This window comes from Phaenicophaeus curvirostris, chromosome 6, assembly GCF_032191515.1.
Source record: "Phaenicophaeus curvirostris isolate KB17595 chromosome 6, BPBGC_Pcur_1.0, whole genome shotgun sequence".
In the NCBI taxonomy this organism is placed as follows: Eukaryota; Metazoa; Chordata; class Aves; order Cuculiformes; family Cuculidae; genus Phaenicophaeus; species Phaenicophaeus curvirostris.
This window is the reverse complement of record NC_091397.1, coordinates 20838986-20865002: the sequence shown is the minus strand read 5'-3', so window position 1 is coordinate 20865002 and position 26017 is coordinate 20838986. Positions and strand designations below refer to the sequence as shown.

Here is a 26017-nt window from a genome sequence, read left to right as displayed (position 1 = left end):
ACCCTTTTACTGGGGCTTAAGGGGATGTGCAAAAAGCTTGGACTAGAAGGGCCCACCATAAACTCAAATAGATAAACCTCACAAGTACTAGTCTCCAGTATCGTACTTGAATATAGCTTGAAAACATTTTCGTAAATTTCTGCTTATACTTCAACTATACTTCCTACAACCACAAGTATTCTGTGTTGATTTACACATAAGCACTTCAAAGATTAAAGAGCAAGACAATTACAACGGAGCTGATTAACTCTTAATCTCTGAAACAGTGATAAATTAAGGGAAAACACAGCCTTGTTAGTGGTTGTTCTTTTGTGATTAAATATTAGTTATCTGCTATGTTTGACATTCTGCAGCCTTATTTATTTGATTAATTTAATTGTCACCCTAATTAATTGAATTATTTTGTAGTGAGGCTTGAAAGGCTGGGACATTCATGGTTCTCTACACGGATCTCAACTTATCACGAGCGCCACAGTTTGCTGAACTGGTAGAAAGCTGCAGCCTGGTGCCCTGTGCCCCTTTCCCTCGTCTGGGCTTGACTGACGTGCCCTTCGCTAGTTTCTGCCTCAACGCCGTTGTTCCAACATTGATGTAGGGGATGGGATTACTCACGGTGCGTTAAATTGAGCATATAATTTTTTTGCAGCAGAGCCCCCAGTCCTTGCACTTTTTAAATGATGAACTCTCCGGTTTGTGAAGAAATCGTGAGGAGAAATCGTGAGGGGAGGCTGGTTTTCCCGGAAGCACAGTGAAAATGGGGGGGTGGGAGGGTCGTAAAGCAGGGGGATTCGGGGCTTGCTTGAATTTGTAACTCCGCGAAAAGGACGCACCTTTGCATAGCAACTTTTGACTAGCAAGGCTCGGGGAGCTGGGCTCCGCGTCCCGCCGTTATCTGCGCCGCCGCCGCCCCCTCCCCGCGCACACCCCGCGGCCGCGCAGGGACCGAGCCTCGGCCCCGGGCAGCGCCCCCCGGAGCCCCTGTGCGGCTCCCGGAGGGGCCCCGGCGCCTGCGCCGCGTCCTGCGGCGGGGGGCGGCGGGCAGGACCGGGGGGGCGGCCGGGACCTGGCCCCGGGCGACCCCCCCCACCCCCACCCCGCGGTAGGCAGGGACCGGGAGCGCCCACCGCCCGCGGAAACCGCCCCGAAACAGAAAGGAGAACTTGCGCGTCTCCGCCTGCCACCCGCGCATCCTCTCCCACAGCGCATCCGCCCGCCCTCCGCGTCCCGCTCCCCCCGGCGCTCGGGGCTGGCCCGGAGACCTGCCCGCTCGTTCCCCTCGGAGGGCTTTTGCCGGCGGCGCGGTACCGAGGGCAGCCTCCGTCTCTAAGGCGCCCTGCGGGGGAAGGGAGCTGGGTGGGGGCAAGCCAGGAAGGGAGGATCTCAGTGGCTCTCCTAAAAATCTGTCGGCAGGCTGCGAGGAGGGAAGAGTTTGGCACTTGGCAGGCGAGGCTGGGCTTGTTTTCCCCGGCGGTGATGCCGCTGGACTAAGAGCGGCGCGGCCGTGCGAGTCGGGGGGACGGAGCCCCCCAGAGCCGGTCCAGCGCCTTCAGCCCCGGTGACTCGTCCGTGCCGCCCCGCTAAATGAGCGCCGCTCCGAGCAGAGGGCGGCTCGGCGCCTGCTAGGGCTGCTCTCCGTCTTCACGCCTGCCCCCCCCAACCCTAGGACTTCCCACCCCGACGAGGAGCGGCGCGCACCCCGCATCCCGGAGAGTTGTGTCGGCAGACGCCGTGCTATGGCGAGGCTGCGGAGAAGCAAACTAGCCGCTGGATTTCTATTACTTTTCCAGTGCCTGAGCGAGCGCTGCCAGCTCGCCGGCGGGGAGACGCCGAGGCAGAGCCGCGGTAAGCGAGGCCGGTACCTGCCGGGCGGGGCGGGGGGGCCCGCGGCCCTGGGGCGGTGCGGGCTCCGCGCACACGGCGGGGGCGAGCGCTGCGCGGGGCTTGGCTCCCCCTTCTCCCGAGGGAGACCTGGGGTGGCCGCGGTCCCGGCTTCTCACCTTTACCTCCCCCGGCTTCTCCGGAAAGAGCTCTTCATATATTATTTTATTTATTTATTTATTTTATTTTAACGGGAAGTCGGGACTTTACTCCTTTAATAAATCTGCACCAGGATGGGCGGGAGAGCCGGTGCCGCTCCCCTCCCCAGCCCCTTCGCGAGGTCCCCGGAGCCTCCTTTCCGGCCGTGCTCCGCTTAAGTGCTGGAAAGAAGGGACGGAGGCACCGGCGTCCCCGGGAGCTGGAGGAGCGGGGCCCCGGGGCGCCCCGGCGATCTCCCCGCGCTGCTTCCCCGGCAGCAAACCGCGCACGGCAAAGTTTCCCTGCAGATCCTGCCTGGGAGGACTGGCGGGCACTCTCCTCCCCCGCGGAAGGCAGTAGCTTGCAGCCTGGAAACCAGGCGTGTGGAGAAAGGAGCAAGATAACGCCAGGAGCCCCAGGGGGCTGTAGGACCGGTTCGTTAGGAGGGACAGGCTCGCTCTGTTGGCTAAGTTTGCTTGTGGCAGTGTTAGGGTCTTGCCAGGCCTTCTCGGAGACACCTGTTAATGTGTGACACGCAGCGCCCGGAGTGTTTTCTCTCGGACTGCTGTTTCCCACAGTGTGGGGTTCCCTTTTGATCGCTAAAGCTTTCTGTATTCCGCATTCCTGTGCTGTGGAGAGGAAAGCTGCTAAAGGAAAGCTTGGCACATTTGCAGATAGATATTTAAGGAACAAGTGAGGAAAGTCGTGGGTTTTGTGTGTTAGGAGACCTTGCTGCAGCAGCTTCTAGCTTATAGGTATTTTCAAAAGCTGTGCCTTTGAATTCGGAATACCAGCCAAATTATTATCTGATGAAACACGTCCACTGGCTTCCCTGCTGTGCCAGAACTGCCCCTTCTTCCTTTTCTGAGAGGTTTGAGACAAATGTGAACAGTTTTGTGGTCACAGCGTAACTGACCCGAACAAGGGAGGCTGGGGAGTTTTCTGAAATGTCCAGTGAGATAATGTGCCAGACAGAGCGGGGATTTTCCCAGGCAGGGGCCTACCACTGAGTTTGGGAATTGCTAAATGGCAAGGTAACTCAGCAGGTTGCTGGGGCTCACATGTCACTTGGAGCCAAAGGGAAAAAGCAGAAGGAGACTTTTCATGTGCAGCTGCAAAATTCATGCTGCTGCTCTGGGGCTTTAGGCAACAAATGCTGGTAAATGTTGGTTATAAAGAAAAATAAAGCGTGATGGTGAGATTAGAAAAAGAAAATTACTGTGTTGTGTGGCAGTAGACTGAGCTCACAAAGTTTATTAATCTTCCTGCCATTGTACTGTTCAAGAAAATTTCAATGTTGACTAAATGAAATACAATTTTATTAGTGGGCAAATAATGACTGCGCATCACAGATTTAGGCTAGTAAGTGTAATAAGTTGTCAATGTCTGCACCAGGAGGTGCTAAATAGAAGGTATACCAACGGCTTGCTTATCTGTAAATCATTTATTAATACCTTGTGTCGTCCTGAATGTGCTGTGAAGTGTCAAGGAGTTTATAAGCAGGCAAATATTATTTTGATATTTAATAGAGTCTGAAGAAAATATACCAAATGACTGTGTTCTTCAACTACTGAGATGGACAATCTGATGTCAGCTTTGACAGCTATATGATTATAACCTTGGCATCCTTCCCTTTTGGTTAGAAGACTGTATTATGACAGCAAGAATTAAATGTCATTAACGTAATCAGAGTTGTATTTAACATGTTTTCATCATTCCTGCATGGAATGATGCATGTTTTCATCATTCCCCATGCAGTGAGGGGCTGTGTCAAATTAGTAACAAGAGGATCATTATTGTGTAAAGATGGAGAAATTCAACTTCAGTCTCTGTTAAGTCAAATTACAAAGTGCTATTTCAAAGTTTTACTCTATTTAGTATCTACTGTATAACTCAGATAGCTCAGATAAAACCTTTGAAGAATTAAAGTACAAAATAAATCTTTGAAATAGCTGCAAATTCTAAAGGGAGACATTTTTTTTGATATATTCTTGTAATGGTCAGTAGCAAAACACCTTATCGAAACTGAATGACGTGACAGTAGCAAGAAATGCAAACCATTAGCGTGCCCTGGCAGAGCTGGAGCCAGGGAAGGATTTTTGAGGATGCTACTGAAGGGATATGTCATGATTCCAACAGAGAGAGAAAAAAAATGCAGAGGTGTTTTTTGCTAGCTCCTCAGAATTACTTTGCTGGGTAAAATCGGATCAATTGAAGTCAAATTTTCTAGGCATGCTGGAACTTGTCTGGCTACCTCTGGGTTTGTAAAATACAGGGGTTTGTGAGTAAGCTGTGAGCCTGTGAAGCTGCACTGACAGAAGGGGGGCTGTCCCCACTAGAGGGCATGGTGACAGCTATGCAGGATGCGGCTCTCTTCCAGGAGTGCTCCATCCGTCCCTCCATCCATCCATCCATCCATTCATCCATTCCTTCCCAGTGCATGAGCAGAGCTTAATTTTTGCTGACAAAAATGCTATAAATCAAGGATGAAGGTTCTTAAACATAAGGCTTGTTTGCATGTGTGTTTTATACTAACCGAACTGAATATGATGTGAATTTAGTGACTGAAGCAAATCAACTTTTGACAGGTCAAACAACAGTTAAGGCTCCCATTTGTTTAAGAGAGAGCTCATTGCTTGTTGAAGTGTTGCCACAAGAAGATTTGAAAATATTTCATTCTTTTGCAAACACCATCAGTCAGAATTAGGAGGCTGTTATTGTAATTCTTCTTCTGTCAAAGCATATTCCGGAACACTGGTATAATTTCTGTTCATTGAACTGCTGCAGTCTTCAGACATCAGCATTCAGAGAGGGGTAGAATTATTTTTATGAGATAAACTACTATAAAGATTGTTTATCTAGCATTTTTGTACTGCTGAGTAGTCTTTCTGTATTGTCTGAGCTTTACTCTGTTTAAAAAAAATGAACAACCAAGACTCAATTTTTGTCAGTACACATTAGAACCTTCAGCCTTTGTGGAAGTATAAAACGAAATACATTATTAGACAACTTGTGTGTCAGGCACCTTTTTCTCTTTGCATTCAAAATTACATATTTTTTTTCTGTACATGATCTGTAAATGGTGACAATCAGGTTGGAGGGTCCCAGTGACATTCAGGAGTAAATCCTATTTACCTATCATCTGTATTGTTTTAAGAATTTCCAAAAGAGTTATGTTTTTTTTAATGTTCATACTGGTTCTTCCTTTTGGTTTTTTGTGCTTTTTGTTGTCATTTCCTCTGAAAGAGTGGTTTGACATATTGCTAGTAGACGGTCAGTAAATTAAGACTATGATGAAGTTGACTTAGGAATTAAGTGCAGTTTCACAGAAACTCCTTTCTACAAATTTAGAGTAAGATCAACACACATAGTTCATTGAAGGTTTAAAAATCCCTTGGGAAAAATGATGGGTTTATTTGGCTGTAAATATTCCTTTTAGGTGTTTACATCCTCAAACAAACACTTAATTTCCAGCAAACACTTGACTTAGGTGACAGATTTTGTCTGACCCTTAGCTTAGAATTCATGATAAATAACAGGGAAACTAGCTCACAACACTGTAAACAAGTGTAGAAAGTGAGGAAGAGGTCTTTATAGCTGGAAAATTCTTTTGCTCTGGGCAACAATTTATTAACTACGTAAACAGGCCACTTAGACCAAAATTCTGGGACAACATCTACTGCATTGCTGAATAGCAGATTCCTCTAAATAACTGCAGTTTAACCTTTAGGGGAAAACGCTCCTGAGACTATGAAGGAGGTAGATGAGGAAATTCACAATGTCAGGTGATCAGGAAGGCTCACTGAGGAATATAGTCACAGGCCTATGGTGAGTTGGAATTTTTATTAGGGACTTTGGGGGACATTTCTGGTGTACCAGTGCTGTATGTCCCTGCACCTGCACAGACCAAGAGATGGAGGGTTGGACTGGAAGCTTGCTTCCTGCAGGGCTACTGTGCAGTGATGCCCAGAAAGTTGCTTTCCTTTGAATTATGCTAAAGACAGCTAACATACAGGAAACATGCTTAGTGTAATTCTACTAAGTTTCTCCACAGAGGAGAGAACAAATTCTTGTTAAAAGAAGTAAAAATAAAAGCACCATTTGACTCTGGTTTTGATAAAATTCACCAGTTTCACTGGACTGTCTGAAGGACTGGGCAATTCTGTTGCCGGTAACATTGAGAGCACTAGCAAAAAGAAAGCTCCATAGCAGCCTGAGCTTAAAAAATTACGGAGTGTCTTAGACTGAGAGCACATCTAGGGTAACTGGTGTGCATGTATTTTTAATTACTGGTGGTCATGCTTCCGAAGGAGAATGAATACCAAAGCGACTTAAGAAGGCAATTGTTAAGGTAAGCATGTGCTGGGAGCTCCTTATAGATTGAACAAAAGGTAATTTGATGTGAGCGTTTCTTATCCAGTAAAAAGAAATGTTGCAAGCGTGCCAGCAGTGTGAAATTATACTCATCTATTAGATTTGTTGAAGATTGAGCTTGTAGTGTTAATCATAGAATCACAGAATAGTTTGTGTTGGAAGCGACCTTAACGATCATCTAGTTCCAAACCCCCTTCCATGGGCAGGGACACCTTCCACTAGATCAGGTTGCTCGAAGTCTCATCCAACCAGATCTTGAACACTACCAGGGATGGGGAATCCATGACTTCTCTGGGCAACCTGTTCCAGCACCTCACCACTCTTGCAGTAAAAGATGTCTTCCTAATATCTAATCTAAATCTGCCTTCTTCCAGCTTAAAACCCTTACCCCTTGTCCTATCACTACATCCCCTGATAAAGAGTCCTTCCTCATCTTTCCTGTAGGCCTCCTTAAACACTGGAAGGCAGCTATAGTGTGGTGCAATTGGCAGATGTCATGTTTACTAAACTGGAGAATTACATAATCAGAGCAGGAACTGGAGGAACCCAGGAGATTACTTTCCATGGATAAGTATGCAGAGAGGCCATGCTAAGTAAGTGCACATGGGTTTTGGTTTTGTTTGTGGCTTCCAAGAAATAAGCGTAAACCATTGCTCCGAGGTAATGTCTGTGAGTGCTGGGTACTGTGTTTCATCATGGAACACTTCCTCCACTTTTGTTTTAGTTCATCCAACTAATAAACATAGCTTCTATTAGCACTCCTTGCTGTCAACATTGAGCAATCAGTTGTGCCAAATGTCCTTGTAAATCCTGGATTTGAAGGAGCTTTTGTAACATTTTCATTTCCCTTGACCGAAAGGCAGCACGTAGGAGTTTTCAAGTTGGATTTGGCCCAACCTTCTTCTCCTCTGAAACAGGCAAATGGAGCAGGTTCTCAGGCTAGATCCAGGGTCAGGCTTTACAATTGAGTTGAATACCTAGTTTCAAAAGTAGCAGACATCTTGATGGGATGATACATCCTGTGTTACAAGATAAATTTAAGGATTAATTGAAGATAGATACATGACAAGATATCACAAGAGTGTTGCCTCTGCTCGACTTGACAATGTTAAGATCCCAACAGGAATATTCCCTCCAGTTTCAAGCACTACACTTTAAGAAATATGCAGACTAATTGAGGAGTGATATATGAAGAAAAAAGGGAAAGAACACTACTACAGAGAATAAAAGTGAGAGGTGACATGGGAACAGTCTTCAAGCATGTAAAAGGCTTCCATGGAGAAGAAGGGAATAATTTGTCCTCAACAACAAGTAATGACTTAAGTTGCAGCAAGGCAGACTTCTAAATGTTAAGGCTAAGAGAGAAGATTAACTCTCGGTAGTCTTCATCACTGAAACAGGTTAGATAAACATATGTCTGAAATGTCATTCTCTCTAGAAAGGCAGCTGTTCTGCCTTGGAGCAAATGGCTGGGCAGTGTGACCTTCCAAGATCTCACCCAGCAATCTTAAATCTTTCTCTGTGGGTAACTTTAAGTACACAAGGATCCAGCTTGAACTCAGCAGCTATATAAAAGACAAGCATGAATCCATGTGCTCTCTTAGCTTGAGGACTATTTCTGTCATTTGTCAGTGATATATGTGGCTTTAATATGATTTTAACATAGACTTTCTCTGGGTGCAGACAAGGTAAATACATATAAAATGCTGCTTTAGTTAGAGTTCTCATGTCATGAAATAAAGCTTTTAAAGTCAGATTTTGTTCTTACTTGTTTTAGGACTTTTATCTTTTAATACAAAAGCTATCTAGATTCTATTAAAAACAGATAGAGTTGTTTTCCTCTTTTTAAGATATTTTTATAGTGACTTTTTGGACTTTAGGCAGGCGTCACATATCCCATGTCACTTTACTGAGCAAAACATCCTTGACTTGAATAATGAGAGTTTCACAAGTGGAATAAATAAACCAATCCATTTAACCTGTGTCTGGTAATGTTTCAAGTGCATGTTTCAGAGTTGATACTTGGAGCTCTGGTCCTTTTCTTTATAGATGTTATTGAACTATGTCAAAGGGCTACTTATGTTACAAGGATGCAATGCCATTTACAGTTTTTACTGTAGCTTTCCTTTACTACTGTAATTAGTAAGGCAGATTCTGCTGGAAGTTTCATCTGCGTTTTGAAGCAGTATAGGTGCAATGGTTATCCAGTAATAAGCACTTTAAGTCATAATTATTGTTACTTCTATTCAAGCATTACCTATTCTCCGCTGCCCCTTCCGTCCCCTCATATGAATCATAATGTGAATCCTGCAAATATTAAATGGGCAATCATGCATCTGGACTGAATAATTACAGATTTTCTCTTTTCAAGATTTGTTACTAGGCTGATTGTAAAAGGTGGGTATCATCCATTGTAACTTCAGTGTTTTCTGAAGGGTGAAGTGTTAAAGAGTGGGGAGTTTATTACTATGCAGGTTCTTGTTTTGGTGAGTCAGTAGCGAACTTAAAATCTATCGGAAAACACTTTCTTGGCCTCAGTAGAGAACAGGAGCCAGCATGAGTCTTTATTACTATAGTTATTCCATTCTAATCTTCAGCTGCATGTTTCTGCTTTCCTGTGTGGTTGTATGTGACTCTCCTATTGAATTTGCAAGCCTGACAGTATGTATTAGCAATTTAATCTCAGTCACCCTGGGATATAAACCCAAGGCCCTTTGTTAGGAGTCCTTCCTTCCATGGCAAGACAGGTTTCAGAGGTCTTAGGCTCCTCTCTCCTGTCCTTCATCTCCTCGTTGTCCTTCCTGCCTGCTTCAGGGATTGCTTCTTCTAACTTGCACTGTTTCAGTAGTTCATGTGGCTGTGCTCTAGGTCAGATGAATCAGACCTTCTCTCATTAGTCAAGTGAGACTTAAAAAGAGAGACAGAAAAGACTACAATTTGAAAGAGTTACAGGAGGTGAAGATAAAACTATAAGGAGAATAAATGTGGTGTTTTTAAACTCTGAGCATTGTATTATAAATCCTCTTAGAACAACATAAAAACTCTGGAAAAGTAGAATTCCTGACTTTTCTTAATACTACCAGGCATTATGCAGGCTTAGTCAAAAAATGTTCAAAGAAATAACCCACTGAAATTGGAAAATTATGTCAAAGTTGATGTGCTCTTGTGAACTATTTCAACTGGGAAGTGTCAAAACAATTTTTAGTTTCTTACTTTGATGATGAAAAAATGTCTCATTTCAAATATTTCATTTTGACTTTTAGGTTAAAATCATTGTATTAGTATGTATAAGTATAATTGAAAAACATTTTGTTTTGGAGTTTGTGTGTGTGTTTGTGTAAAGTCCCTCCCACAGTAAGGGAAGATCGGGTTCTTGACCACCTGAGGAACCTGAATGTTTATATAAGTCTATGGGACCAGAAGAGATGCATCCCAGTCCTGAGGGAATTGGCCAGTGTAGTTGCCAAGCCACTCTTCATATTTGAAAAGTCATGGCAGTCAGATGAAGTCCCTAGTGACTGAAAGAAGGGAAACATTGTGACTATCTTTAAAAAGGACAAAAAGGAGGACTTTGGGAGCTACAAGCCTGTTGCCCTCACCTCTGTGCCTAGGGAGATGATGGAACAGATCCTCTGAGAAGCTTTGCTAAAGCACGTGGAGGACAGGGAGGTGATTCAAGACACCCGACACAGCTTTAATGAAGGCAAGTCCTCCCTAACCACCCTAGTGGCATTCTGTTGATGGAGTGACCACATCCATGGAGAAGGAAAGAGAAATGGATGCCATCTATCTGGACTCCTGTAAGGCCTTTGATGCAGCCCTCCCTTAGCACACTTCTCTCTAAATTGAAGAAAGGTGAATTTGATGGGTGGACTGTTCAGTGGATAAGGAATTGTTTGGATGATCACAGCCAGAGGTTAGCAGTCAACGGCTCGATGTCCAGATGGAGAACAGTGATGAGCAGTGTCCCTCTGGGGTCTTTACTGAGACCAGTGTTATTAATATTTTGATCAGTGATACAGACAGGGAGATCAAGTCCACCCTCAGCAAGTTTTCAGATTACTTCAAGCTGCGTGGTGCAGTTGAGACTCCTGAAGGATGGGGTATAATGCCAGAAGGATTGGACAAGATGCAGAAGTGGGCCTGTATGAACCTTATGAGGTTCACCAAGGTCAAATGCCAAGTCCTACACCCTGCTCAGGGCAGTCTGTGGTTTCAGTACAGGCTGAGGGATGATGTGATTGAGAGCAGCCCTGCAGAGAAGGACTTGGTGGTACTGATTGTTGAGAAGCTGGACATGAGCCAACAATGTGTGCTAACAGCCCAGAAGGCTAACCAAATCCTGGACTGCATCAGAAGAAGTATGGCCAGCATGTTCAGGTAGGTTATTGTGGCATCTAACTCAGCTCTCATGAGACCTCACCTGGCGTACTGCATCCAGCTCTGGAGTCCTCAGCACAGGAAGGTCAATCTGTTAGAGTGAGTCCAGAGCAGAGCCATGATGATCAGAGGGCTGGAGCACTTCCCATACAAGGACAGGCTGAGAGAGTTGGGGCTGTTCATCCTGGAGAAGAGAAGGCTTCAGGGAGACCTTATAGTGGCCTTCCAGTACTTAAAGGGAGTCTACAGGAAAGTTGGGGACAGACCTTTTAGCAGAGCCTGTTGTGACCAGACAAGGAGTAGTGATTTTAAACTAAGTAAGGGCAGGTATATATTGGCTATAAGGAAGAAATTGTTTACAACGAGGGTGGTGAAACAGTGCAACAGGGAAGTTGTGGATGCCCCATAACTGGAAGCATTCAAGGCCGGGTTGGATGAGGCTCTGAGTAACTTGATCTAGTTAAAGATATCCCTGATCCTGCAGGGGTTTAGACTAGATGACCTGTAAAGGTCCATTCCAACCCAAAGTGTTCTATGATTCTATGATATATATTTCATTCATATCCCACAGCAAACACTGCCTATTTATTTTTAATCAGAATAAGATAAAAATTTGACTTAGGCTGGGAAATGAACTTCCCAGTCATCTCTAATTGAGACTTAACCATGGTTGAGAATTTGGATACATACTGTAAGCCCTATTAAGAACAGGCCATTTTATCTTGTAAAAATCTTACTTTTATTTGATGACAGGAAGGGGCTGAATGAAACAGTCATCTTGGTCATCCAGTTAGCTGGTTTTAACTTTATAAGATATTTCTCATTCAGGTTGCTTCTTGGTTAATATGATATTCATGAGGCAACTAAATTAACAGAGAGCACATTTTCCAGATTGCAGCCGCTGTAAAGCTAATAGATTTATGGTTTATTTGCAGTGAAGGAATTTATGGACTAGAAGCTTAGCATTTCGTCTATTGCAGAAACCTGAACTCAGTATCAGCACAATTTATTATTGGTTCCTATTTATATATATATATACACTAATCTAAGCTGTAGTTCCAAAACAAAGAAAATTGATTGGGTGAATCACCGTTTATAGATTATCATCAGTTCTGTCTTCCATTTACTTTTTATTACATCTTTTATTAATTTTCTTTAAAAACATGTTTTTATAAATTATATATGTAGTGTATTAATTATTTTTAGTTAAGTCATGCATGATTTGCATAATAAATAATTGAAATCATACAATCACAGTATCACAAAATGGTCGAGGTTGGAAGGGACCTCTGGAGATCATCTACTCCACCACCCCCCGCCCCGCCCCGGCTAAAGCAGATTTGACTAGATCCGGTTGCACACAAATGCATCCAGGTGGGTTTTGAGTATCTCCAGAGGAGATGGTGAGACAAATGCATGTGGGACTACACAGCTTTTCATGTTTGCATTCAACCACAGAAAACCAAAGGGATCTTTCTTCTATCAAACGTCAAGCTAAGCTAAACCATAATGGCTTCCAGTTTTGCTAATATTAATGTATTTACCTTTCCCAAAGCTTCTCATTTCACTTCTAATACTGCAAGCTTTTGGAGGAGTTTCCATCTTTCCAAGGCACATATAAGATAATAATAGTAGTAGCAAGTTGCCTTAACAATTTCTTTCCTAGGACAGCATACCTAGAAGTGACTACTAGGTCAACAAGTCTTTCCCTGGGGTGAGAAGCTGTTGTCTCGTGGATGTCTATTCCACATGCCCCCATGCACCGCAGGCCGTCAGTAGTGCTCTTCTGTATAACAATCTTCAGATGCATGGTAGAATAGCAGCAGCCACAAGAATAATGTGCCACACAAGGTAACGAAGGCATTGATAAAAGTTTAAGTTTCTGCAATAGCGAAAAATTACTAAGTTCAGTATTTTTTTGTTTGAAAGCTTGTTTTTCTTTATCTGTTTTTTGCTTAGCCTGTTTTTCTGTTAGGTTTTTTTTCTTTTTGTCTAAAAAAAATAATGTACTGGGCTTTTGCAGTCTCTGTTTTCTCTTGTGCATGATTGCATGGATGAATATTGCAGGGTTGGTAATACTGGTCTTGCTTCGATTCAGAGTAATTTTCTAGAATAACATAAATGACCTGCAAAATGGCTCTTTCCATAGTAAACGTGTCAGTTTGAATGGAGAAAAGGAACTACCATTATCTTTTGTCAGCCTCTTGAGCTAGCCGTGTATATATGCTGAAAAGCAGTCCAGTGTTTAGAAGGAGGCAAGTTAATACTCTGCCTCAGCTGAGATGCCTGAGGATTGGCAGTTCTGCCATACCAGGGTTAAACTTTTTACTTACTTGTGATTTATTTGGGGAGAGGCTGGGGAGAGTTTGTTTCTTTGGTTTTGCTGGGTTTTGGGTTTGGTTTGTTTTTTTCCTGTATATGAATTTGTGCTATTCCTATAATCATAGCCATGTACTTTATAATCATTAGCATTCTTATTCTTGGAAAAACTTGTAGGAGTAAGGTAATATCCTAATTTTACAAATAGGAAGTTGGTTTTGAAAAAGTGACTGCCTTGCCAAAGTTCAAAATGCCTCATTTGGGTCTCAGAACATATAAGTTGCTTTTTTTCTTTCTCAATAGCCCATTTACCTTTCAGATTACCCCTTGCTTCGTCAAATTCAGGGCTGTAATTTCTCTCTTCATTCTCATCCATGAATTCTGTAATCTAAGATTTTAAATCCCAGTTAGACCTTTAATCAAATAACCCATGTCTGTCTGGAAAAAAAAAATCCAGATTAGAGTTGACTAAGCGCTCTTGTGAGAGCAGAGACAACAAGGCTTAGTTTGGGACTGCTGTACATTTTGCCATTTCTGATGCTCCTCTCTTAGGTTTGCAGCAGGACAGGGATCTGTGTCTCAGTTGTTTATACAGTAGATCTCAAATAGCCACATTTTCTAGTCTAATGTAATAATAAGTCTCTTTCCTTTAGGAAAAGAAGTGTGTCAGAAGCGTAGACAAATACTAGATCAGATTTCTTCTGGCTGGCACTTCAACAATGTGAAAGGATTATATCCAAATAATTTTGGTTTTGCCATTGGATTCTTGGAGAGAAGAAAACAGTGGTTCACAACAAACTGTAAAATTATTTTTCCTGTAGTTATACTTGGAGAATAATCATCCAGATTCAGATATTACTAGTCAGAAAAAAAAATTCCAAAGCAATCAGTTTGCAGCACTGCTGACTTGAATTCTTTGACTCTTTAAAAAAGTTTATCCTCTTCAGAAAATGAGCGCTGCAAGTAGAATATTATTATTTTACTGGACAAATATGATAGCACCCTTTACTGGGAGTGTGTCTTCATGAACTTTTAAGCAGAAAGGTTACTGACAGATGCTGTGTAACACATATTTGTGCAGTCCACATATACTGCTGTGCCTCTGATGCTATAAAGCATGCTGAAGTTTCCTATAGGGTATCTGGCTGAAAACAGAACTCACAGATCTTCTAACAGTCAGTGTTTTTCAGCATCTGATGTTTTATCACCAATGGTGTTATTTGTTTGTTCTGCAGAAACAGTGATAAGTTTAAAACATGGATTTAAAAAAGCTGTTATGCTTAGCTTACACAGTATAGGGCTTTCCCTCCCGGCACCTAATTTGAAAATATCTTTTGCAGACTAATGAAAACATCAGGGGAGGGGGAGGAATTAAAAATACAATGTGAGCAAATACTAACAAAAACAGTATTTATGCTTTTAAATATTTGGGATTGAGTCGCTAGGCTCCAGTTGTGGAAAACTTCCCTTATTTAGAACTGAGCTTAAATGTTTGATTAACAGTAGCAATGCATACAAGTGGTGTCCTACAGATGGGTAGACTGGAAAAGATGGATATATTTCAAAGTTTTCTCTGATCTTGGACCTCGGAATTTAATTGGCCCAAAGGCACAAGCCATTTGCAACAGTGGGAATAATTTTTGCAGCTTTTTTGCAGATACTGAAGAATTTTCTGGAGAGAAGAATCTTTCAGCCTGCAGGAAAGACTGACTGTCCCCTTCCCATATTGTTGTAGTAGATAACTGCAGAGGACTACAGAGAGTAATGTATCCTGTGATGCATGTTTTAATCCCCTTTAAGAGATGGACATTGGGAATTTATCTATCTATCTATCTATCTATCTATCTATCTATCTATCTATCTATCTATCTATCTATCTATCTATCTATCTATCTATTTCCTATGATGTGCAAGACACATTTAGGAAAACCATAAACTAAATATTCACTTAAGTTTTATGCTCTGTCTCTAAGGGACTGAAATGTGACCAGAGTTTGAGAAACGACAAGTATATCACATTTAAGTATAAACACTTATTACATACTACTTCTTGAATGTGAATTTATGGTTTATTGCTCTACTCTCTACACAAACAAAATTGTTGCTGGCTTCAAGGGATGACCCAGAAATGTTAATAAATCACATTCTTGTCCCCAGGCAGGCAAAGATAATAATCTGAAGGTGGAGTCTTCAGGGTAGGAAGTTATGTCCAGTTTCATCTGTACAGGTTTGCTGTAGTTAGTGTAGGCTGTAAAATAAAAACAATTATTCTAGGTTTAGCCTTGATCCTTCCCTGCCTATATTTGAATTTCATTATTTTATCCTAATTGGTCTGTTTTATGGAATGCCCATTAGTGGGGGTGCATACCAAGCCAGCATTCCAACTGAAATTTGGAAACTGAGGCCAGAGAGATTGCCCAGTGTTTGGTTATGTATGCCTATACAATCATGGGCTTTTTATGCTGATATGGTTGTAAAGCCAACCAGCTGGCCCTCTGTTGCAATCCAAACTGGACTCTCCCAGGTCACTGGAGCCCTGGACACCTAAAGTTCATAGAGTCCCTCCATCATACCCTCTTTTTCCAATAAGGGGATGTAAACTCATTATGAAAAGAAATAGTTACTACCTTTGCAACTTGGTATAGCACTTAAAAATGCAACTGAAATGTATGCTTGAAGAAAAGTACATATGTAAAGTCTTTATTGAACTGACTTGTGCTAGAACATGCTGGTAGGTGTTGCTAAAAAATTTATAGGGACTTTTATATCTAGAATTTAATTTAGGAAAAAGGAGGTTAAATTCTGCCCTCACATACTTCAACAAAGCCACAGTTTACTCCTATAAGAGCAGTCTGGGCCAGTTTGAAAGGAGTCTTTAGCCCACAAAGCCTTCTCTCTAATTCTGTGTTATGCTCAACAACCCTTAGGGTACGTGAAATATTGCAGTGTGGTCACAGTGCAGCTAGACATCACTTCAACATGGGCAGTAAGCATGATTTGTACACTCCTAGAAGGAGAATGAATGGGAGTGATTTTTACCTTGGTACTGAAAACTGACTGCATTTTCCAGAGTTGTTCATTGTACTTTTTGAAGGTATTTGGGATTTGGAGACTGGAAGGTTCTTATAATGTATGAGAAAATAATTTGCTTAATTGGAGGGGTAAAGGAAGTGTATTAGCTTTCAGAGTGTTTGAGGCTCTTGAAACAGGAAAAAAGGAGCCCAGAGTCTGTGGGTTTACTGTGAGAGCTATCACAGCACTTGCTGGGTAGAGATGAAAGGCCTGATTCAGTTTACCCTATACATTTCAGCAGCCGTATTAATTCTGTGGGGGTCTTCAGCCTGGAAGTCTAGAGGAAAGAGATAAAAACAGCTGTGTTGATTAAAAAAGATAGGTTACTTTGAGAACAAATATTCTCTCCCTTTAATTTAAATCTGTAGGGAGCCAGAAAGCTGAGAAAGGAAAGTATATGTGCAGAAGCTCTGTAGGGAAGCAGTGTCCTTTCAGGGGAAAATACTGTATATTCTGTTTGGTTTCTTTTCCAATGGAGACCTCTGATTCTGTACTCCTGAAAGTCACAGAAAGGAGGAACTGTCTGTCGCAGAGTTTACGGAATGCCTGAAACTTCTTAATTATATAGGACAGGTAAACTCAAAAAGGAAGTTTCCAACCTGTATTTCTCTGCCAGGTGACTGCTTTTATCAATGATTGCCTCGTAAAAAATACCTGAAAAGGTTTTTGTCCAGATCTGTGCTGGGCTATGCTTCTAGGCATTCAGGAGCAATGCTTCTTTTTGCATTCCTGAACACCTGTTTTAACAAGGCATTGCAGGATGCAGGGAGGACAGGCTGGGAAGACAGAGTGAGGGCCCTTCTGATCTGTAGCACTGCTTCAAAGATCCATATAACATGTTTTTCTGAATGGGCAGGAGGAAAAAAATGAGTAATGATGGTAAAGATAAGTACAGGCTGAGTTTCTTTGACCCTATGGTAATTTTCTGTATATTTACAGCTGTACTGTGGCAATAGTGGTTTAACTTGTAGCTTGGCAAGAGAATCCTCTGACCATCATTGTGGTTCTGCAAATCACAGCAGAAAGCAATGAGATGTTGATCAAAATAATAACTTCATTATAAATGGGATGCTGAACGTGAATGTGTTCTGTTCTCACAGTGCATATCCCTCTGCAATTGTGGGCTGTATTTCCATAACATGTTAATTGACATGGTAGATCATTTATTTTTGTTTGCCAAGGCAAATTGCTCCAGTCTTCATCTTTCCCAGGAATTCTAAAGCATGTTTCTGGTTCAGAGATACTCCCTTCCCCTACAGTTTGCTCTTTTTATGAGTAACAAGGCATCTCTGGTTTTACTCACTTAGGGATTTTGATACCCACCTGCCAAGATATTCGTAGAAAGTTCATTGAACTATAGCTGTTCCTGCTGTTCATATTTATCCAGCCAAATGGCATTTGAAGAATAATAGCCATCATTCTACAAACACACTGTGGAATCCCATGTGCGTTTCATGGTTTAAAGTTGTGTTGTGCTTTTTCTTCTTCCCATCCCTCTAGATAGTTATGTTGTGATCTATTTTACTTAACATTTGTGGATTTAGAATGGATGGCTTTGAATTTTGAAATAACTATTTATAAGCCCTTCTATAGGTTTCATCATCATCATATATTAAAGTACTTCGTAAAGATTGATGGATTTATCCACAAAACTGCCATATCTAATAACTGCTATTATTTATTTTCATTTTATCAGTGGAGCAGTGGAGTATTGAATGATTTGCCAAGATCACACACAACAAATTTGGTGTAGGTGCAAGAAGAAATCTGACAATTCTAGTTTGTGTTTTCATGTTTAACCTTCAGAGCAGACACTGTATACTTTGTAGTGGTGAAACTAAAGACTTAAAATTGAATATACAAGAACTACTCACTGAAACATGAGCCAATAGTCTCTTTGCAGTTTCTGTCCATCCTGCCAACAGCTCTTTAACATCATTTAAATATTTGGCAATCCAAGACACTTTTTTTCCTTTCTCTGTTGCTGCAAGATGCCATTCAATCTTACTGCTGAGTGGATCTGCAATATCTTAATTAGGAAATCTGCTTTGCTTTCATGGGAATACTAATACACACTTTACAAAAAAAACCACAACAAAACAAAAACCCAATAGTAATAAACTTCAACACCCCTCAAAAAACCAAACAAAAAACCAAATTCCAGCTCCAAAATCCCTACCCCTGTGTGAAGTTATTAATTTACTTATGGATTGTATTTTTTTGCCATTCTAGATTTTTTAAAACCTTCCTACGATTCTGTTCTCATCTTACTCATGGTTTTAATTTTTAAGTTTACTTTCAATGCTATGAGTAAGAAGTAAAAGTGGAAGTTAAGTGAGTCCAAAGGAGCAGGCAGAGTTCTGCGCTGTTCTGAAGTGGACAGAGAAGTGGAGGCTTATCGGAGAAATGGAGGCCTAAAGGGCTTGAGGCTTAGGTTCAGCTTCTTTTGTGTCTATGTGAAGGAGATATTAAGACCCTAGAAAACTCCTTTGCAGACTACAAATGTGGAGAAATGCCCAGAGCCCAAGAATAGTTACTAAGACATTTTTCCAAATGGTCCCTTCAGATGCATTACTAAGAGCATGAGTTTCTCTACCTCAGCGTGCAAAGACATAAGCCTCCCCCCTGATTCCCCTCAGTGTGACTCCCTAAAATTTCTTCTGGGCCACACATGGTCTTCCACTGAATTACACTACATATTTACAGGTAACAAATAATTGACTTGATATTGTGACTGAGCAGATTTTTTAGGTTCTGTCATTGAACTGTAGATTGTATAGTTTGTAGCCTAGAAATTAATGTATAAACCTTTCATCAACTCAGCTTACCTTGAAAAATGTGTGCCAAGTTGCTGAAGAGTTGTTCCCAGAGAAATGATGACCAAGAAGAGGCAGGTAAATGAGAGCTGTTAATTTTCTTGTGCAATATATGCAACTGAGCATTTAATCTAATTTATAGGTCTGTTGCAATATTAAATTAATGACCTGTTCCATTTATTTTAAGGTTTGCTATAAATTAAATGCATCAGCTGGATGTTTTTCTTTTCTCTGAAGAACAATTATCTGGTTTGGAAATTCAGTCAAGTCATCAAGTAAAGTTATTGTCTCAGTTCTGAAAGATATGCCATTGTCTGAATGTTTAGGGCAGATTTATAGGAAAAATGATATTACAAGTTTTATAATCCTTTGCTTAATAACTTCCATGAAACTTGTGCTTCATTTAGCTTGGAATGCCTGGCTTTACAATGACCATGGTACATTTGGAGCCCTCTCAGCAAAACTGAAAACATGAGAATGTAATTAATAAGATAAAATTAGTTTACAGTTATTCCATGCAGTTCTCTGAGTGTTTCTTTATGGCTTCCTAATTGCTTTATCTTTGGCATTTAGCACTGATGTCAGTGGGAGCTAAAAGCTCAAAATTTCCTTAAGCACTTCTAGAGGTGCAATATACAAGGTTTTATTTTGCATTGGACGAGGTTATTTTCTGTTCACTTTTAATAACACCAGGTAATGAGAAGGTTGTGCAACTTAGTAAGCCTTTCACTTGGGAGTAAATTGAATTCCAGTCTTTGAAACCAAAATCGATAGAAAAGATATTGTCTTGGGATACAATGACTTCTGATCAGTAGTCCCATGCAGTCACAGGGTATTTGAATATCCAATCAGTTCCTGAAGAGCTCAGCTCTGCAGCTGTAACTGGCCTGTGAGAAGCTGCTGGTCTGGGGAGCACTGAGCAACTGCCAGGTCTTACAATCCTGGTTGTCTTTGCTTTCTGGTGCTAAATATTATTTAAAGAAATGTAAAATGTCACAACTGTGTTGGAAGAATGTAAAATAAATTAGGAATATTTAGAAGGGATTGTGGATTTACATTGTGACAATGTTTATGAACACATTTTGACCAGAGCCCAGTTGCAAGTCATTTTGTCATCAATGTGTAACCTTTTGTACAAATGTACAGGTAGAAAGGGATTATGTAGGTCCATGTATATAGCTTCTCTGTATATAGAGATGTATTTTAAGACAAGGCCCCATATTAATAATACATTGAATTTTCTTTGTCTTCATTCTTTGCTTATTTTTACGCTGGTTTTAATGGTCACTATAATAAGGATGTTATTGTGAGCACTTGTTGTATTTAATTCCCAGAGATACCATTCCTTTTACTGTTCTAAGAGTGTATTCCACTCTGAGTTTTGCTTTCATTTATTTATATAGTGTGTTGTATTCAGGAAAGCACAACCCTATATATCCTAACTTAATTACTGGTTTTGGTATTTTACATTTTTTTTAATACTCAGTACAAATCAAAGAGCTAAATCAATAGAAGACTGCAAACAGTATCTAGAAATTATCTGTTCTTGAAGTTTTCTTTCATTTTTTAACTTTTCATTTCTGTTATTACCTTATACTGTTTTCTAATAGTACCTCAGAGCACTTTCAAGTAAAATTATTCTATGAGGGTATCAGGGTTCTTCTGATCACTTTTTTTTTTTTGCTAGTCCTTATGCAAGCATCTTTGCACCTTGATGACCATTGCACACTGCTAATACTTACATGTACTATTCTAAATTTGCTTTCCTTTCTCTGGCAAAAATGTCAGTGGCTCCAGTAACAATTTGCCTGTTAAGGCTTAAAGCTACCCCTGATGGAGCAGCCTGGGTCCAGCTGCTCACAGTGACTGTTCGGAGCACAAGCGGAAGAAGGCACGTGAGACTCATGGACTCTACAGCCAAGGAGAAGGAAGGGTCCACAGTGCAGTCCAGTCAACTGACTTGTGACACAGCTGTTAGGAGCTGGATGACTTCTCCCTGAGCTTTACGTCTGTGGCATAATAACACACGGCCTTCAAAGGTTGCTAGCATCAGTAGCTAAAACGTTCATAGACGGAATCGTGTTATCAATACTGTAGAAGGTATTTACTGCTTCAAAATTCTCCATGGGCTGCAGGATCACGTTTCAAGACAGAAAATCCCCAATTTACTTATACATCTAATTGTTTTCTCTGTAGCAGGTGGATATTTTTTTTGTGTTTGGTATGACTTATAAGCTTAGCGTATAAAAGCAAATATCAAGAATAAGCTTATATTAAAACAAGATTATTTGAGTTTACTGCTCTTAAAATACTATTTTCCTATTTGAGGAAGCAGGAACAGAAGAGACTGGGAATGCCTAATGACTTCTCATAAATAGACCACATTGGCAGATATGCCCAAGTCATTCATTTCCTGCTCTTGAGAGTTTTATGACCTCTTCAGCCCGGAGTCTCTGTCTTTTACTGCAGCCCTCCATCTGCTGAAGAGAATGAATCTTGCAAAAAATAGTTTTAAGTAACAAGGCAGCTTTGTTGCTCTCCCTGAGCAAACTATTACCAGCTTCCTTCATTAGGACACCCGAAGTGATGTAATTTTGACAAGGGTTTAATTATAGGTCTAGTGAAACGTGAATAAAGAAGGAACTCAGCAGGCCCACAGATGTTAAGGCAAATTATACGAAGCAGTTTGTTGAAAGAAGAAGCTTCTTAAACTTAGATGTTCAGAAAGATCTCTCGAAACTTTATCCAAGAATTTTATCAGAGAAATTCCCTACTGTCTTTACCCCATAATGATAATACAAATAAAAACCTTTCTCAACTGAATATCAGTGCAGGCTCAATCTACATATTAGTAGAGGGGTTTATTTTGCAGATGGCTTTGTAAGAAATTCATTTGTTCTTTTGGTTTTTTTTAAGGCTTTGCTGAATCAGGAAAATGTAGTCATTCACGAAAGAAAAGAGGTTTCACTTTTTCACCCTTTGATGTGTTTCACTAGGAAAAAAATAATTTTTTTTTTGTTTTGGTAATACATGACATTTTGCAAATTGCTCAGAATGAGGAAAACAGTTATGCAGGCAATTACATTCTTAGGCTTTAGAACATATTTTGAAACAATAATTTTAAAATTTCAATTATATACTGACATAATGATTTACCATTGAGGGTTTTTTTAAGATAGAAGGGATGGAATTTTTGGGAAAGGGAAGATTATTCTCCTCTTTAGTGAACAGGACTTGTGGCAGATTTTATTTTTCTTTTGTTCCCAAAGGCATTTGGGATGGTATCACATGGATGTTGTTAGTTCAGCTAGGGAAAATGGTTACTAATGGAAGAATTGTAATCGATATGTCAAGTCTCTGTGAAAGAGAAAGTAGGATTAACTTCCCTCCAAGCAAATAAGAATTCTCATAAATTAGCTTAGAGACTGATCTTTTTTAGTATTTCTATAATAAATGTGTCATAAAAAGTGGGAGTGTGCCAGTAAATTCTGCTGTTATACTGATGATTCCTTTTAATTTGTGTCAAAGGAGGACTGCGAAGTCATGTGAAAAATAATTAGGAGATGGTGGAGCATGAAAAAGGCATGAAATAATACAAAGTTAAAATTCACACATTTGGTGATTGATAGCCATAATTTCTGCTTCTAAGCTGGAAAAAACATCATCTGCCTCCTTGCAGCAAAATAATGGACTTTAAAAATGTGTGACAGATGTGGTGAATGTACTGCTAAAAGATATGAGAGCCAACTTTTTCAGCAGAGAGAAGGAAGTACACTGGTATAACTGAGTGTAAAATACCACATAAAGTTCTGATCATTCATTTGTGATAAAAATTCATTCAAATTGCAACAGATGCAGATGAAACATATTTGGGATGTAAAGGGACAACTTATCCTCTGAGGTAGGATAAATTTATATAGTCTCAGAAAGCAAAATCTGGGAGAAGTTGTAATAGCTTTCTATAAATATATTTAGGGAGAGTAAAACAGTGAAGAGGCAATATTTGAGGTAAAGAACAGTTATGCATTGGTCATAAATAAATTTATGCTGTAAATACAAAAATCAGTAACCAATGTAGCAGTGATGTTCTGAATAGGCTTCCCTTTCAAGTCAAAAAGCTATCTTAAGAGTGTGTGCTGAAAATTTATGAAACATTATACAGTGGATACATGTGGCTGTAAGGTACTGGAATCCTGACTCCCATATAACCACTGCATAACTTAACAGTGTTCCTTTCAGGTCCTGTTGTGTAATACTGCAGAGAAAATTGTTTCATCCATTTTGGGAGGTGATGAATGAGCCCTCCAACACTCCTCAGGGAGCCTTCCACAGATAAACACCTGCAGGAGCAGTGCAAGGGGAGGATGTTGCCCAAAGTCTGCAGTTGGAGATGTAAGAGAAGTAGACGTGTTCAAAGACAATCTACTGCTTTTGGCGTGTTCTGGCCTTGCAATTCCCCTTCTGCCATGATCCAAAAAGACACTTACATTATGTGTGCTATACTGTAAAATGAATGCTGCAGCTTCTGCTGCCTGGAGTGGACGTTCTCCAGGAGCCTCAGCCTACAATGTCACCAGCAATGCTGTCTGCGGGCACAAGTTGTATCAGAACTTTGTTGCTTCTGCTCCAGCTGTCCCAATGAGAGCAGTTTCTTAGTGTAACAATTGTGTGTCTAACCTGCTGGCTTCTGCACAGCCTTTATGGCATGGCTGGTTAACCGTAGGTTCAACTCTAGGTTTTTCTGTAACGAAACCATGATAGGTACTTACATGGACCTGCTATACTCCTTTGCAGTCTGTTCAAGCCTTGCAGCATGGTTTTAAATATAGAGAGGATGCCTGGTCACTGAGTATTTAAGCCACTGATGCCCTTGTGTAGTAGAGTATTGAAAATGAAGTACCATACCACTGTGTTTGAAACCTTCCAGCATCCCTCTGCAGGGATATAGGCATGTCATGCACATCAGACAAGCCGTTCTGTAATCCTGTAATTAAGTTATGCTCAGGTACTGTGTTTAGATTGTGTTGGCTCTTGAAGGTGAAATAATTTCAGTTATGTGACTAATGCATGTGTCACTGCAAGGTTGGCGTGATAACAATTAGTAAAATTTTATCTGAATGAGACTTTTAACTAGCAAAAACAGTTTAAATCTAAGCCAGAAATGTAATGTCATTAAAAGAAATCTAGAGATATTAAAAAAAGAAAAAGAGAAGAAGGGAAAGGGTGTGTGTCCCAGCACACACTGACAGGAAAAGAGGAATCAGCCTTTGAAAGGACAAGTGAACAGGGCTCTGACTTTTGAAGTTAGCGAGAAGATTCCAGCTCTTTACTCTGTGACATTGATAGAATCACCAGGTTGGAAGAGACCCACTGGATCATCGAGTCCAACCATTCCTATCAAACACTAAACCATGCCCCTTATCACCTTGTCCACCTGTGCCTTAAACACCTCCAGGGAAGGTGAATCAACCACCTCCCTGGGCAGCCTGTTCCAGTGCCCGATGACCCTTACTGTAAAAAACTTTTTCCTAATGTCCAGCCTAAACCTCCCTTGATGGAGCTTGAGGCCATTCCCTCTTGTCCTGTCCCCTGTCACTTGGGAGAAGAGGCCAGCACCCTCCTCTCCACAATTTCCTTTCAGGTAGTTGTAGAAAGCAATGAGGTCTCCTAAGCAAAAGAAGTCTTAAAGCTCAATGTAAGGTTCAGGACTAAAAAGAATCTTGAAAAAGTGAACTGATAGCCAGGAGAGCTGTCTGAGAAAGACCAAGCAAACATCTCTCCAAAAGCTTACTTGCCTGGTAGACTTGAGAAGCTGACTGGTCAGTCTAACAGAGCAACTGTACTGTGGGAGGTGCTGACAGTATGTACTCTTGTTTTTGTCTTCTTGAATATTGCTTCAGTCTTGTAAATGTGTTTACAGTCGATAAAGAGCACTAAACCACTCTTACATTGTCCAGGGTCTCAGTGTCTTTCTGTGGAGTACCCAAGGGATATCAAGGCTGTACAGGCTAGTTTAAAAACTGGAAGAGAGGTACGGGAATATACAAGTATCTACCCATCATCAAAGTAACCTGAAAAACTCTGTGATAGGCAACTAAGTAACAGAGTGTCAGTTCTTAGAGTTCTCTGGGCGTTTGCAGTTTTGATATTGTATTGTAAGGCCTGAGTATACCTGTGTTTTAAAGGAAATGTGACTTAAAGACCCCAACACACAGTTTCATCCTACAGCTACAGGATAGTCACCAAACGAAATTAGCAGGAGATCCAGTTCCAATCTCAGTTCTTTCAAGTATTGTCTGTGTGAAAGGACCTAGCCGCAAATCCATTTCTGTGCCTGGTCTTCAGTTTTGAGAACGGTGTTTTCTTCTTTCTGCCTTTTGTCTTTGAGAATGGTTACAATTTTTAATACATTTGGATGATTTCTATAGCAAGGAAGCCTGTACCCTCATTCAAAACACAGAGGGAGTGAAATCATGACTGTACTGTTTGGACTCCAGGATTCATGCAAGCTTGTGTTTATCTTGCTTGTGCCTTTCCACACAAAAAGACCTGTGTCCAAAAGCTTTAGCAAGAAAGGTAGGAATGCCTAAGGAAACTTTGTACCCTGCCTCATCAGAACCAATTGCACACATTTCAGCATTATGTGAAGAGGAGCTTTAGGAGTTTATGCTACCTGTACCCCAAGAGCTTCCAGGAACACCATTGCAGGAATGGTTTGAAAAAGAGTTGTGATTCAGGAACTGATTTGTTAGTACCTCATTTAATAGAAAAAAACATTTTTGTACTGCATATCAAGAACATATAGGGTAACAGGAACTCCTGAGAACCCAAAATTCCATTCCGTGTTAGTTTGATATTGAATTCTCTCTTTTGCTTCCGATTCTGACTTTCTCTAAGGCTTGCTGAAGCACTGATTAGATGTATGGTATCGTATCCCATGTCAGTATTAGCACCCAAGCACTGAATATAGGGCAGCAGATGTCAGAAAAATATTATAGTAATAAGTTCATGAACATAGCAGCCAAATTTTGCTCTGGCTA

General features: G+C 40.9%; 1 protein-coding gene across 1 annotated transcript in view; it reads left to right on the top strand.

Annotated features, from left to right (window-relative positions):
- The first annotated feature begins 1362 nt into the window (after positions 1-1362).
- The window catches only part of PLXDC2 (plexin domain containing 2), a 265179-nt gene continuing 240524 nt past the window's right edge, over positions 1363-26017 (top strand). Inside the window, exon 1 of the mRNA XM_069859523.1 lies at positions 1363-1842. Within this exon, the coding sequence (XP_069715624.1) occupies positions 1734-1842 (109 nt within the window). The 5' untranslated portion in view covers positions 1363-1733. The remainder of the gene's footprint in view (positions 1843-26017) is intronic.